The sequence below is a fragment of the Polyodon spathula genome, chromosome 24 (genome assembly GCF_017654505.1).
Source record: "Polyodon spathula isolate WHYD16114869_AA chromosome 24, ASM1765450v1, whole genome shotgun sequence".
NCBI lineage: Eukaryota > Metazoa > Chordata > Actinopteri > Acipenseriformes > Polyodontidae > Polyodon > Polyodon spathula.
In genome coordinates this window covers 9,137,770-9,153,653 of record NC_054557.1, presented here as the reverse complement: position 1 = coordinate 9,153,653, position 15,884 = coordinate 9,137,770, and the positions used below count along the sequence as shown (strand labels likewise).

At 39.2% G+C, this 15,884-nt stretch overlaps 1 protein-coding gene across 3 annotated transcripts; it reads right to left on the bottom strand.

Moving 5' to 3' along the window:
• Positions 1–67: 67 nt before the first annotated feature.
• LOC121299215 (NAD(P) transhydrogenase, mitochondrial-like) lies at positions 68–15,108 on the bottom strand. Of its 3 annotated transcripts, none has more exons than XM_041226856.1 (22): positions 15,001–15,108; positions 13,476–13,647; positions 12,012–12,241; positions 11,236–11,453; positions 10,839–10,926; positions 10,436–10,524; positions 10,093–10,280; positions 9,636–9,769; positions 9,274–9,465; positions 8,243–8,396; positions 7,939–8,100; positions 7,484–7,594; positions 7,245–7,390; positions 6,810–7,005; positions 6,428–6,661; positions 5,819–5,979; positions 5,472–5,651; positions 4,925–5,084; positions 4,252–4,333; positions 2,237–2,355; positions 1,521–1,636; positions 68–647 (listed from the first exon to the last, which is right to left on the bottom strand). In XM_041226856.1, the coding sequence occupies exons 2-22, from the start codon at positions 13,612–13,614 to the stop codon at positions 501–503; spliced, it is 3,246 nt and encodes a 1,081-aa protein (XP_041082790.1). In that variant the 5' UTR covers positions 13,615–13,647; positions 15,001–15,108; the 3' UTR covers positions 68–500. The 3 variants fall into 3 exon arrangements, with proteins under 3 accessions (XP_041082790.1, XP_041082792.1, XP_041082791.1); XM_041226858.1 differs by lacking the exon at positions 15,001–15,108 and adding an exon at positions 14,781–14,971; XM_041226857.1 differs by lacking the exon at positions 15,001–15,108 and having other exon boundaries at positions 13,476–13,831.
• Between the last annotated feature and the right edge of the window lie 776 nt (positions 15,109–15,884).

Sequence of the window (15,884 nt, the reverse complement as noted above, 5' to 3'; positions counted from 1 at the left end):
TGTGGCTTTTAATGAGAACTCTTTGCACATTATTAAGTTAATTTAGGACACTGGTTCCGGACATCAGTTTTGTTACTCAGAAATGATTTAATTGAACAGCACAATTGGTTTACTGTAACTTGTTTAGCCAGTCTCTGTCTAGAAAATGTAACTGGAGAACAGAAATCCCGGTGGATGAGATATTACGTCATAATTAGTCTATTCTGCATTACAGCATTTTAATTACTTACTAAAATGACATTACAAGATAAGGCACACAAACTGTAGTATTTACAAATCAGTACATTCAATTTGAGATGCATAATTTCTTAAATAGATATTATTAATAATGGCTTTACAACAACATTACCAAAAACTTTCAGCAAAATCTTTAAACTGCCATATTACAACCACAGTGTATGCATAGTTTCTTTTCACAATCATTTTTTAAAATCCTTATTAAGTGTATATCTTTAACTATAAAAAAGGTACTCAATTAAATCTCATACACAATGAAGATTTTAGTAGAATGCCTCTCTGATTTTAGCCTGTAGAGAATCACATGTTTTCTTGGCATCCCCCAGCAGCATTGCAGTGTTGGGTTTGTAGAAAATAGGGTTGTCTACTGCAGCATAGCCAACTCCAAGGGTCCGCTTCATCACGATAACCTGAGAGAGGAATGGGATGGATTGCTTAAGATTTACTTGACTTGCTTACTTACTCATTTTACCTTAAAATTAATGTAACCAAAACATGAAGGGGATTACAGAAAAACACAAAGTTCCCCAAATTGACCATTCTAAATATACTGTAACTGCCAATAACAAAGTAATAGAATGCAGGTCAAAACATTTTTTTTTCCATCTTTGACTGCTCAGATGCCTTAAGGATGCAACATCCTGTCCTTCAGATGAGACGTAAAACCGAAGTCCTACTGTAAGTGAGCAGCAGCAGTTGTGATGCATAGTTCTCACCCAAGTCTCTCTAAGTCGCTTTGGATAAAAGCATCTACTCAATACTAGTAATATGTTTTCTTTTTTCCATCAGGCAAAACGAATCCACGTTAAATCAAAGTCGTTCACTAATGATTTCGAACAAGGGGCAGAAGAATAACAAGAATGCCTGTCATGTGTGCTTAGTGTGACTATTCCCACAGTTCTGAAACCTTTTCAGCTGCCTCACACATTCATGCAGTTCAACATTAAACAGATTGTGACAATTGTTTTGGTTACTGCCAGAATAAACAGAATATTTCATGACAGCTTTATATACAGCTGTAGCCAAATGCTTTGCGTCATCTAAAATTTAGGATTGAGTATCAAAAAAAAAAGAGACACACGTAATGAAGGAAACTACAAAATGATATCCAAAAAAGTCTAATTTTTCTATATGAAAAACTACAAAGCGGTATATAATTCAATATTCAGCAGGTTTCATTTGACTTCATGAAGCAAAATTAGTTAATGCTATAGGGCGATGCCAAACTTTTGGACATAGCTGTGCTGCATTTACTCCAAATATATGAAGCCCCTCTCCCGTACCTGCTTGGACTTCCAAACCTCCAGGACAGGCATCCCTGCAATTATGGAGTTTGGATCCTCCTGTGCAGCAGAGTTTACCGTGTCATTCGCACCAATAACCAAGGCCAAGTCCGTTTCTGTGGTTACAGGATATACATCACCACGATTAGATCACAAATTCATACTCGACTGCTTTTGTATTGCAAAAGAACAATAAATCAAAAGCTTCCTGAATGTAATCAGTGTGCTTTTTCTCCTCTCCCTCTCTCATCTAACCAAAATAAAGCCATCTGTTTGTAAGTGTGCATCAGAGCAGTATGAAGACTGCTCTGATGTAAAATTTACAAATCTATTGCCAAAACAGTAATTAATTCATTCTGTGGAGATAATGTAAAAGAGTTGTATTGCAAACATACTGGTCCAGATTATAATCTCTAGTTTTAGTATGTCTTATTTTAATTATTCTGCTGATGTTGGTGCTGAAGCCATGCCTCAGCAGGCTAAAACTAGACCTCTGCAGCATTCAGACTGCAGTAACCCCAATGCAGAATCAGTGTTTGGTGTGGTCTCCCAATAGTGGACATTTAAGCATCTGCATAGTGCAAAGGTAATCTGCGGGACGTAGATAGGTACAGTATATGATTGGTCAACATTAACACTTTCATTCTTTTTGTTTCTCCCCCTGCGTTTCATGAATTGTGTGGGTTACAGGATTTGCAGACCGGATCCCTTTTTACCTGGGAAGTCCTCATTTATCTCATCCATTTCTAACACAACATCATAAGGAACACCAGCTTCAGCCAGAAGCACATTAAGCTGACCAGGCATGCGACCAGCAACCGGATGGATGCCAAACCTAAAAACAAAAAACGAGAACAGCACGTCAGTTCCTGCATACCAAGAAAGCAAGAACATTATCTGAAGGAGAGGAAAAAAATGGAAAACTCTGGCAAATGCAGTAAAATGAGATATCACCAACAGCACATTACATCCTCGCCTTAGTGTTGAACCCTTTCCAGTGCACTTGGATGTTACTCTATAATCCCTGGTGTTTTCCAGAGACAAATGTATGTGGAAATCTGAGCTTGAAAATAACACCTTGTTTAAATAAAGATACCACATTATCCTCATATACATGGGGGACAGTTCAAGTATAGTAAGTATTCACCCCCCTTGGACGTTTTCACAGTTTGTGTTAAAACCTGAAATCTTGACGCATTTAAATAGGATTTTTTTCCCTTTGATTTACACAACCTACTCAACACTTTCAATGTGTGAAAAAAAAGGGGGGGGGGGGACAACAAATCAAATTAAAAATAAAAACCTGAAAAGTCTTCATTAGATAAGTATTCACCCCCTTTTCTATGACACTGCTAAATAAGCTCAGGTGCAACCAATTGCCTTCAGAATTCATACAATAAGTTAAATGGAGTCCATCTGTGTGCAATAAAAGTGGTTCACATGATTTCAGATTACATACACCTGCCTCTGTAAGGTCCCACAGTTGGGTACTGCATTCAAAGCAAAGATACTACCATGAAGACCAATGAGCTTTCAAAACAACCCAGGGATAAAGTTGTACAGAGGCAAAGATCAGGGGAGGGGTATAAATATTTCAAAAGGCACTGAATATCCCTTGGAGCACAGTCAAGTCAATCATTAAGAAGTGGAAGGTATACGGCACCACCCAGAATCTGCTTAGAACAGGCTGTCCTCCCAAACTGAGCAGCCGGGTAAGAAGGGCATTGGTCAGAGAAGCCACCAAGAGGCCAATGACAACTGTGAAAGACCTACAGTGTTCCATGGCTGAGATGGAAGAAACTGTCCATGTGTCAACAATTGCTCAGGTACTCCACAAATCTAGCCTGTATGAAGAGTGGCAAGAAGGAAGCAATTTCTGAAAAAAAGCCCATGTAAAATCCAGCTCGGAATTTGCAAAAGGGCATGTGGGAGACTCTGAAAAGATGATGCAAAAGACTAGGTGGTCCGATGAAACAAAAATTGAACTATTTGGTCTAAGTGCAAAGCGTTATGTCTGGCGCAAACCCAACACAGCACATCACCCAGGTAACACCATCCCTACTGTGAAGCATGGTGGTGGCAGCATCATGCTATGGGGATGCTTTTCATCAGCAGGAACTGGGAAGCTTGTCAGGGTAGAGGGCAAAATGGATGGAGCTAAATACAGGCAAATCCTTCGGGAAAACCTGTTTCATTCTGCAAAAGGCCTAAGACTGGGATGGAGATTCACCTTTCAGCAGGACAATGACCCTAAGCACACAGCCAAAGCAACACTAGAGTGGCTTAAAAACAAGAAAGTGAATGTCCTAGATTGGCCCAGTCAAAGCCCAGACTTGAATCCGATTGAGAATCTGTAGCAAGACTTGAAGATTGCTGTCCACCAGCAATCCCCATTCAACTTGACAGAGCTCAAACAATTTTGCCAAGAAGAATGGGCGAATATTGTACGATCCAGATGGCAAACCTGGTACTGCAAAAGGTGGTTCTACAAAGTAGAAATTCAGGGGAGGGGGGGGTAAATACTTATCTAACCCAAGACATTTCAGTTTTTTTATTTTTCATTAACTGTTGTTTCACAATAAAAATTCTCTCGCCTCTTCAAAGTGTTGAGTAGGTTGTGTAAAACAAAGGAAAGGTCATCTAGAATGGCTGTAATAGTGTTTTTTATTTATTCATTGAATCGTACTGCATGCGTCTCTACAGTAGATACAGAAAGAGAGGACATGCTTACCTTACACGTTTGCCCTGTTCCAGAAGCATTTTAATCATGTCAGCAATAGGGTACTGAGCCTTAGCAGCACACAGACCCCAGCCTTTAGGGAAAAAACAAGAGAGCCGTGCACATTCGATTTAACTGCTATTACAATCACATACATTGTTAGGCATAGCTGCCCCCTGAGCAACACCACTGCCAATTCCCCAAGCTCGACAAATGGGGCAGGGCACGCCACTTTATTCTACAGAAATAAAGTGTACCTAAAAATGGTCATGGCATTGTCATGTACCTTAAGTTTAAAAAGGTTTGTAATCGGTCTCAAGGATTACAGACTTTACAAGGGCAGTTGTCTACTGTATAGTACCACTTTTCTATGTTAAAGGGAAACATGGCCATTTCCATCTGCCCTTCAGGCCATTTCTCTGAGCAAGAATATTATTCTTCTTAACCTTCAAACCTACACATATTTTTGCTTAATTTTTTTAATTAAATATAACTTCATTGTTGGTCTTCTGTCATCCCAAGTTTCTCAAAACTTGTCTTCAAAATGTTTTCAAATAATGGTCTTTCAGAAGGCAGGATTTTATATCCAGACAGCCTGTATTTGGTAATAGGAAGGACAGTGCTGCCACCTGGTGGCTGAATATTTTAGAACCCGCAACATGTTCCCTTATGGGAATGCGCTCACCTGGAGTAATAACGATGGTATTCGCTTCTTTTATCATCTCAATTGCCTGATCCACATTTACTTCTGTATGGGTTCCAACAATCTCCATGGGCTTTCCAGAACCAGTGGAAGAAGTACCGTAACCTCCAAGGATAACATTGGGCAATGATCGATTCATTGCCTACAGTAGTGTCAGAAACTGTATCATCATCATCACCTGCCACATATCAGAACCAGTACTGTGTCTGGATATCTGAGGAATTAACCTTCAAGGTCTTTCAAACTGATTTGCCCTAGAATGTATACACTTAGACAAATGTTTTTAATAGGTTACCCATTTTTGAAAAATAAACAAACCAAGCAAAAACTTAATTCATTACTATTTACAAATTGTAATTGATTTTTTATTTTAAATGTTACAATACCACAGTTCTGCTATATTCATTACTAGGAATTAAACAAGTAAAATGATCAACATAAAGCTTTCAGTCAGTCTACTTAATGATGCAAGGAATCAGCCTACAGATTCCCGTCTCAATTCTATTCCCACACTATGTGATTTGCTTACCACACACATGATGTAAGAAAGGATAGCCCCAGAGGATCCAATCAGAGCACCAACAATTGTCATGAGATTGTTGTCCAGCAGGAATCCCTCAGCACACAGGGCCCAGCCTGAGTAGCTGTTGAGCACAGTGATCACCACAGGCATGTCAGCACCGCCGATAGCTGCGGTCAACGTCACCCCCTACAGGACAAACAGGGCATCAACACTACCAACCCAGCAGAGGAACACAGCCTTGCAACCCTTAACAGTAAAATGATAGCATCAGGATCATTCCTACCCCAGAGACATCACATTCTGCCCTTATGCTTGTTTAACAAAACACCAAACACAACATTGTCAGTTCTTACCATGACAGTGGAGAGTCCTGAAACACCAATCAGACACCCCATGCCTGTAGTGTAACTGGAGTCCAGCATGAAGGGAACCATGCCACCCACTGAGGCTGCCATCAGACCGGCATTAAGAAGATGCCGACCAGGCAGGAGCAAGGGAGCAGAGCTCAGCAAGCCTATGATGGATATTAATACAAACACATTTCAAAATGGCGTGAATACGTTGTACCTATACTATGCATTGCTTATTACTATTCAGAGTTGATAGAGTTCCACACCCACCCATTCCAGACAATACAAATGGCCTACTTTGTAAGTCTTGGCTCATTTCACCATGTCTCCTAGGATGGTCTCCAAGGTCCTGGCAGACTTGAAAAGCATGTTTTTCATGTTGCTAATGTTAAATACACATGATCCAGTTTTTCATAACCAGAGCTTTTCCGGTAAACTCTTCTGGAAGTGAATGTTTGCCAACAATTAGAGCAAAACACAAGGCACTGAACAGAATCTGGCCCGTGCTTCAAGGCTGCCAAGAAGTCTGCTGTGAGGATATAAACAAACTTCCAGGGATGTTTACTTTCAGTTTATTTATTTATTTTTTAAACAATAACAAGTTAACTGTACCTTGTAGCTTTCCATAGGCTACCAAAGAGCCACTAAATGTGACCCCACCAATGTACGTTCCCAGGTAAGCCACGGTCTTGAGGACATTAGCAGAAGGATGTACATCAAGGTGAGGGTACTCGATCATATACTCAGCAACACAGGTGAGAACTGCAGCTAGGCCCACTAGACTGTGAAACGCTGCCACAAGCTGAGGGAGGTCAGATATCTCAATGCGCTTGGCAATGGTGAGACCTACAATAGCACAGCATTGAGAAGTCACTTAAATACACAAAAAGCTATTTTCTGCATTCAAACTGAATTTGAAATACAGTATTTGAAGCAGGTATTGGTAGAAAGTTGTTATTTTTTTTTGCTTTTTTGTTTGTTTTTTGGTACATACCTATTGTGCCTCCAGTGGCCATGGCAACAGACATTTGAGACAGTAACTCTGGGGATGGTTTAAGACTACCCAAAGTGGCAGCAATCCCTCCAGCCACTCCTATCATCCCCAGTGCATTTCCCAGTCTCGAGGTTCTCTGGGCAGAAAGACCAGCCAGTGCCCCCACACAGCACAATCCTGAGCCCAGATACATCATCTACAATGAGAAATCATGGTTAAAAAATATATATATAATAATTTTTTTTTTTTTTTTTTTTTTTTTTTTTAAAAGCACACAATGCCACTTGGAGGTTAATATTGGAACTGCAGTTTCTTTGACTAGTAGATAATGTTAACTATAGGACACAAGTTGTAAATACCTCAAAAGGATATGGATTAGCCACAAGAGGAATAGTGATTGTTCACCAATTTTAGAACCGCAAGAAGCTGAGATACCTGCTCAATGTTGTAGCCACTAGCAACAGAAGCACCATATCCACCCACAAACACAGCTCCAGGTATCATATACAAATAGTTGTACTCTGGGGGGTCTGTAGGACGTTTGAACATGTCAAGCATCCTCTGGGTAATCGTGAAACCACCTGCAGTCAGTCACCATGGGGACAAAGAAGAAATTAGCATCTGACTAATTCAGGAAAATAAATCTGTATGACATAAGGACTGTGTGAACATACCTGCAATGTTAATGGAGGACACAAAGGCAGCAAGCAATGCCAGGCTTTCAGGGAAACTGGAAGGGGTGTAAGCCCCACCCATCAGCACCAGACCACCAACAGCTGTGAGCCCTGAAGCAACAAATCACAGGATAGGATTTACTTTAAAAACAGACTGTATCCTACATACACATGTAGTACAATAGCAGATTACTGATACAACATTCTCTTATGGAACATGTCCACTGAATCAAATGAGCCACTCAAGCTTTGTCTCTTTAAAAAAAAAAGTCACTTGAACAAATAAATATAAATATATCCTGATGTTCCCTCACAGCAGCCCCTTTGTAGAATTACAATGGGAGACATCAACGTAGGCTATAAGCGCCTTTAGCAATCACACCAAGATGTTTGCCTAGAAACTGCAGTTTTTGAGAATAACCACTTTCTACTGCAACCTTAAAATGGATCTTTACCCGAAATAGCATTAGTGACTGACATCAGTGGGGAGTGCAGGGCCGAAGTGACCCCCCAGACTGTGTGATATCCCACAATCCCAGCCAAACCGAACGTGGTGACCATCTGTGTGAACGCAGCGTTCGGGGAAATCATACCAAGCCCCACAACTCCTGATAAACCTGAAATTATATTAAAAAAAAAAAAAAGAACACCATCTCATTATTCCTTTGGGAGCTGAAACATCTATTGGAATACATATTTAAATTCTTAAAGTTAAATAATAAAAAGGCACGTCACAGATCTGTTTAAAGCATGCCTTACCTGCTGTATAGACGCCAGCGGAGGTTATCGTTTTTCGAAAGGGAGAGATCTCGGCCACTTTTTGTGCTTCTAACTCTGTGAATGACTTCTGTTTGGGAGGAGCAGGTGGTGGAAGAGTCTTGGGTAAAGGGGCTGGGAATAGGTTTTTGCCTTCCTGGGAAAGTGAAAAATCAACCACTATAGTAAAGTGTCGTACAGTACAGTGCACCTTTATCAAGCACATTTAGATTGAAGTGTATCCAGTCTGGTTAATACAGTCTAGACAGGAGTGTACAAGGTACATGGGACCTGTGGGGTCCAGTGGTTAAAGAAAACGGGCTTGTAACCAGGAGGTCCCCGGTTTAAATCCCAGCTCAGCCACTGACTCATTGTGTGACCCTGAGACAAGTCACTTAACCTCCTTGCGCGCCGTCTTTTGGGTGAGATGTTGTTGTAAGTGACTCTGCAACTGATGCATAGTTCACACACCCTAGTCTCGTGTCTTGTAAAGCGCTTGGTGATGCTGGTCCACTATGAAAATTATTTAAAAATGTGCTCATGGCAAGCTTTAAGCAATAGGAGCAATTACATTTTCATTTGCCACTGGATTAAAGAAAACTATCTGCAGCAAAACAAACAAAAAAAACAATAGTTGTGTTTAGCAATCCAACCTGCACACAAGTCTATTAGAAATGGATTAGATCAAGCTTGAATCAACCTGATGAAAAACTTTTTTGTTTCAGTACTGGCAACAACATAAAAAAAAAAAACTTTGCTAAATGGAAACACTAACAGAAGAATATGTATGGAATTACTCCACTGGAGCTTGTATTTAAACTGTTTGACATTTAAATAAACCATTTCTAGATCTGTGACGTCACAGCGCAGACATCATTGGAGCTAAACGAGCAGTCCATTGGCAGAGTTATTTCAAACAAAACAGCAGGCGGCTTTGAAGGTTAAGAGGACAACTGGGAGGGAAGCACATGAAAGAATGGAAATCTCATGAGTAACATTGGAACAGCCAACCAATCAAAAAACGAGGCACCTACCTTCATCACCACAGTGCCTCTGATAACATGGTCAGCCGTTCCATAGTCAAAATCTTCCTTTGGCTCAAAATAGAAGTATTCCTTATCAGGACTTATTCCCTTCAGTAATTTCAAAACATTATTGGAGTAGAGAGTGCTGGCCTGGCTTGGCATTCTGCTGGGCAAATCAGTATATCCAATGTGAGTGACGCCCTAATAAACAAAACAAATATATAGGATTTATTTGTATTCGGTGTATGCTGTTACTTTAAAAGTATTGCACTGTTTAGAACTTGTAAGCAGCAAGCACTGGGTCCCATTGTTCGATCTTCAGGAACTCTCTAGGTTTTCCCAGATGAATGTTAAGGTTAAAATAATCTAACCTTGTGGACATAGACCTCCCCGGGTTTGGTGGTTTCAACATTTCCTCCAGCTTCAGCAGCGAGATCCACAATTACCGAGCCATCCTTCATTGACTCCACCATATACTTCTTTATTAGAACAGGCGCCGTTTTTCCTGTGGGGGAGGCATTTCAAATAAAAATGCAACAGTACACTATCGAAAACTGAATTTCTTGCAAGCTGCAATCAAGGTTCTCCCCGAACTCCTTGTTATGAAAACAGAACGCTAAACTTGCTGTGTTCTAACCACTCTCTACCATGTGCAAGTGCAATCTATCTTAAAATACTAAAAAGAAAAGAATTCTGCAAAATACAGCCATGGGAAACTGCTAATCAAAAAGTACATAATCAAATGCTCATGCTCAATTTACAATGGGACTGTGTCATTTGTATTAAAGTTTGTTGATGTGTTTATGAATTGAATAGAGGTGTTTTTACCTGGAATTAGTGCAGTGCTGATAACAATATCCACATCCTTACATTGTTTTGCAAACAATGCCATTTCTGCTTCAATAAACTCTTTGGACATCTCTTTGGCATAACCTCCCACCCCTTCTCCTGACTCTGCCAGTTCCACCTCCAGAGGCTCAGCTCCGAAGGATTTAAACTGTTCAAGAGCAGCTTCCCTGCAAATAAATAAAAGATTTTGTAAATAAACAGTGAGGGAGGGTTCCCGCAAGACAAAAATATATTTAAATAACATAACAAAATCGACTTGACCACGTCATTTAATCTGCACATGAAATGATTTCTAGTTCTAAATGTGTAATTGAAGGGTTACCTTGTATCAAATCCTCTGACAATGGCTCCCATAGACTTCGCTGCCCCGGCAGAAGATAACCCAGCCACACCACCACCAATTATCAATACCTGATGGGCACAAAGACACAGAATTGGCAAGAGCAATTAGCACATTCACATGGCATTGATGAAGACCTTAGTTTCCAATGCTTTACATGCCCTAAGACATTCATTACTCTCAACTTCACAGCCCTGTAATATGATCTAACAAGATTGCCTTGTTACCATTTGTTACCATTTTTATCACCTCAGAAACAAAACCAATTTACAAAAGACAGCATGTGCCTCTCCAACCCATCTGCGAACGCACATTAACTTGTGACAGCAGATCACTGTTCCCAGTTAGCCTGCTAGCATCAGGAATCAAGCGGAGTTGTATTCACCTTTGCTGGAGGAACTTTTCCAGCTGCTGTAATCTGGCCAGTAAAAAATCTTCCAAAATGGTTTGCTGCCAGAATGACAGCCTTGTACCTGGAACCAAAAAAATTAAATTAAAAAAAAAAAACATTTAGCGTGTACTGCTTTTGTATTTGGAATACATTCATTCAAAAAGTATTCTCCTATAAAACTGTTAAACCTCAAAATCCTATACTAAATCTATTCTGATTGAATAGAAAGTAATGGTACGGTTTAAAAAAATAAATAAAAAAGAAAGAAGACTTGACCACAACAAATTCTTAGGTAGAAATAATATTATTGAATCTCACAGTGCTGTAGCTAGGATAGTCAATTATTCTATCAATAAAAAATAATAAAAAAAATAATGACATGCCTTCTTACCCTGCAATATTAGCCATTGAACTTAGAGCATCGTATCCTTGAGCAATGGTCACTCGGGGTACCTGATCCATTGCCAGGACGGTGACTTTTTGTTTTGAAAGTTTGTCCATAAGATCAGGGTTTTGTGCTGGGTAGATAAAGCTAACGAGAGTGGCTTTCGGTTTAAGTAATTCAGCTTCATGTATTCCCAAGACATTATTAAACGATGGAGCCCTTACCTGAAGGGGGGTGGTGGGAAAAAAAAAAAGTATAAATGCAGACTTTAATATATTTATTTGAAAAAGGTGTTTAAAAATATTAGGTATGTTATATAAGTAAAAATGTCACAAAAAAAAAAAAACATTTAATTAATTTACATAACAAGGACTGCTTAAATTCCGTATGCAACTTTTTTCTTCTATATGCTGCTAATCAATGTTACTCAAATATTACCAAATAATGCTGTACACATTGCCTGTTTTATGTAAATTTAGTAAATCTATATGGATCTTATTATTTTGGCAGGTAATTTGCCTAGATCAGTACGATAATTTTGTATTGGTTTTATTATATACCACCTAATTTACCAGGTCTCCCTTGAAAAATATATTTTAATCTCAATGGAACTTTCCTGGTTAAATATAAGTTTGATTCATTAACAGTATAAAAGGAAGGACATTATACACATAAAAATAAATATGAAAAGTCCAGCTAAGTGTTTTTACATGTAAAGGCATTCTATATTTGCTGCTTTTACCTAAACTGCATTGAACAGTATGCATGCACTTGTAACTTGCCTTCAGTACAAGATCTGAGCCAAAAACAGCCTTTGCATCGTTAATGTTGGCACCTGCTTCCCTGTATTGGTCATCAGAAAACTTTGCCTGATCCCCAGCCCCTGTCTCAACCTGCACGCTAAACCCCTGCTTGACCAGGGCCTGGACTCCCGCAGGGGTCACTGCCACCCTCTTCTCATTCTTCAAGATCTCCTTCGGAACGCCAACCAAGAGATCTGTATAACGAACTCCTGAAATGGCAAAACATTTTGGTTGTGTGTGTGTGTGTGTGTTTATTACTATTATTATTATTATTATTATTATTACTGACCCAGTTCAAGAAAATGTTTAGCTGTGCATCACAGTAAAGTGATTGGATCTGTTTTGTTTTGCTTCCCTAAACTACAACAGATTTTGCAGATGACATTCACAACCTGAGCATGCCTGTTTCATTCACTGGGTGACAACAAGAGTGTAAACAAATCGGAATGCCTATTAGACCTAGTTTTTGAAGGCACGGAAGGGTAAACTAAGAACCACCGTAATCAACTGAACTAGGAATCACATTTTACTATACAATCTAACAGAACCCCCCTCCCCCCCCCCCAAAAAAACCAAACAATCTAAATAAACAGTTAACGCTAGGGGGGGCCCCGTGATAGAACTATGAGATCTGAAGGAAATGAAGATTAACCGGGCTCTGGCTAAACATTCAATTAACCCGGTCACTATTCGCAAACATAAATAAAAGAAATACAAAATAAAATAATGTTTATCCCTGAAGCATCCCTTAAGGAAAAAACAAAACCATTTACACAAGGTGATAGTTTAACTAATGCAATAGCCAGAAGATGTTGACATTTTCCAGTCGGACTCTAGTTTCAAATATCTCTCCTTAATTGGCATGGTTACTTCCCACTGCACCAAGACATTATTAGCAGCTGCTTGGCATTCGGCCAGTCTCACATCACAGTTAGGCCTCTGAAGGGCCTGTCAAACTGAAAGTCTGAAACATTTCATATCTGGGGCTCTAAAAGGAGAAAAAAAATCTCACAGAAACAGTGCCGTACCACAGCTGTGACACTGGTGAATGTTTCACTTGCAGCTAACTGAATGGGATTGCTAAAGCGAGCAAGTGACTTTCACCTTAAATTGACCTTTTCAGCTCTAAAATCCAGAACTATGGAGTTAAATGGAAAAGTTCAATAAAACTCCAGGGAAATGAAAGGCTTTTTTTTTTTTTTGTTTAATATTCACCCACATTCAAAATGTTTAAGTGCTTTTTATAAAGGTTAATGACTTAACCGTGCAACAAAGTGCACTAAATGAGCTGGTGCCAACAGCACTCCTTTCTACACTGAGAAACTAAAAACAAACACCACTTAATGGAAAATCACAAACAGACCGGAGAGAAAATTAATACATTAAGATGCCAACTAAGTTTAACAACATGAACTCGTATGACCTTAAAAGCCAAAACTGTACCTTTTGATGCTTGCTGGTTCCATAAAACTGGAAAGGTTTTAAAATGTCTTTTTCCGGGTGCTCTTTGCAAGGTCCTGAGGTGAACAATTTGAAACAATGGGATGGAGCTGCTGGAGGCATAGCGCAGGAGGCAAGCCATGGCTAACAATATGTCGTTCTTGGTCCAGTTGGGCTGAAGGTTAAATAAAATGCAAAAGTGAGCTGTGGGTCTCAGATACCATAAAACATCCTCATCTCCTCAGATGGTCACCTAGTTATTGTCCTCAAGCCCGTCTACAAGCTACCCTAAAACTCCTGTGGCTCTCAAGGCCAGGGACACCTCTAGTGTGACATTAGAGTGCTCCAGGGAACAGACTGTCTGCCAAGATGTTACACTATAGCTACGCGAGAACTGGAAGTGTGACTGCATAAGAACAACTGCCAGTTTAAAAGATGTTCTGTATTTGGCTGCTACAGCTAGTGTACAGAAGTCAAACTTAATAATTAATAACGCAAAGCTGAAACTGGGCAATGCATATCTCCACGCTCAAATACAATTGCCTCAGTACAAGACTACCACACAGTTATGTAGTCCTGTGGGTTTGGTAGGGATTAAGAGCCTGTAGTAAAATGTAGACATTTAACATTGAAAGTTGAATGACAGCAGCATCAAATGTGTTGTATTTTCTGTACTTTTTAAAGCTACAGTAACTGGAGGTGGCCTTACCAGACCATTTTCCCCTTACGTTATTTAGACTCATTTTGTGTATTTAATGATGATTTATGTTTTCTTGTCATCCAATACATGATTACCCGGTACTAGTATAATTAATGTAGTAGCACAGAGTAAGCTTTGTGAAAACATTACAAAGGACGTATGTGTTTATAATAAACGTAATATATATATATATATATATATATATATATATATATATATATATATATATATATATATATATATATGTCACGCTGACTGCAAAATAAACGTCCATGAATGCACTGTAGGTAATGTTACAGTTAGGCATGCATTAAAAGAAAGATAACATGAAACCAGAACAAAAAAGAGTTCTAACAGAAATATGGCAAATGCTCATCTACTAGCAGGGGTTAAACATTTGTAATTGCCAATTTCATCCCTCCGCCAATATTATGAAGCCATATACAATCAACTAGACATAGAAACAACCAAACAAGAAAATGTGCGCGTAACTTCATTTTAGTCAACAGGTAATATTTTTGACTAACAGCAGCATTATCCAACAGTTTCAAGTCTTGTCCACAGCATTGCAGATAAGCAGAGTCACATTTACAGCATCTCTCACTTACGTGTCTTGTGTCTGAGGTAAACCAGCATTCTGGTTAGTGCGTCTGGATGATGAAATGTATCAAAATTACACCTCGCAGCTATTCTCAACAGCACAGAGCCTACGCCTATTATACTTCAAACAGCCGCCTGATTTGTTTCCAAAACACTAATAGCAGCTCCGTAGACACCTGCAAATTAAGAAAGACACCGTTACTATAACACCAACTCAAAACCACTAACCTGAGTTTAGAGGTTATTTTCCTAACCGACGCAAATTGTGCTCAGCCCAAGTTTTACATATTTGCATGACCAAAATGACCTTCACTTCAGTTCCTTATTTAAATGAGTTTGAGCAGCTTTATCTGCTATAAATAGGGGGCCATGTGATTGGACCGCTTGGTGAATTGGCACAGGTTGTAGCGTGCAGGTCTGCTGCCAAAGCGTAGCTGTGACCATGTGATTAAACCCCGACACAATAACTTTTTTGGCAGTAATGCAAGCCTGCATTAAACTTTCTTAATGTTATCTTTGTGGCATTTAACATAACGCCTTTTATTTGCAGTGTTGCTGCAGTAGAACAACCATGTCGTATTATTTTCAGGGGAGTGTCACGCATACGTTTTCAGCTTTGATGATGTTTTTGAGAGTATAGCATGCCCCACTACAGTTTTACACTATATATATTAGAACATAGTACCCGACAAAAAATTATATTAGTTTTCTGTTATATGTACTTGTATACTAACAGATGGTATCACATTAGATGGTCTCCCTGGTATTCTTCTGCTGCACATCATTATAAAAAAAAAAAAAAAACTGGAAATCTCTTTATTTCTGGAAGCAGAAACTGGATCTTCTATGTTGTATATGAATTGCAAAAATAAATCATAACCTTAACCTAAGGATGCCCTAGGATTAATACATAGAAATAACACTAGCGGTCATTTTCACAGACCCTAATTAGCACAATAAATCCAGGGACTACTTAATGTTACCTAAGGTGAGACAGTCCATTAGTGTCAATCAGGGTCTGTGAAACCAGTCATTAGTGAGGTAACATTTGGGTTCTTATTCATTTAGTAGGTGTTCCCATGTGACCATTAGGTGCCCTCATCACACTGTCG

Bases quoted from the DNA above. Each gene is read 5' to 3' on its own strand.
- LOC121299215 (XM_041226856.1), bottom strand. From the start codon at position 13,614: ATGGCTTGCCTCCTGCGCTATGCCTCCAGCAGCTCCATCCCATTGTTT. The intron at 10,281-10,435 runs GTAACCCTTCAA...ATTTATTTGCAG, and splicing joins GTCAGAGGATTTGATACAAG to GGAAGCTGCTCTTGAACAGT. The intron at 5,652-5,818 runs GTAAGAACTGAC...TTTGTCCTGTAG, and splicing joins CAGGACTCTCCACTGTCATG to GGGGTGACGTTGACCGCAGC.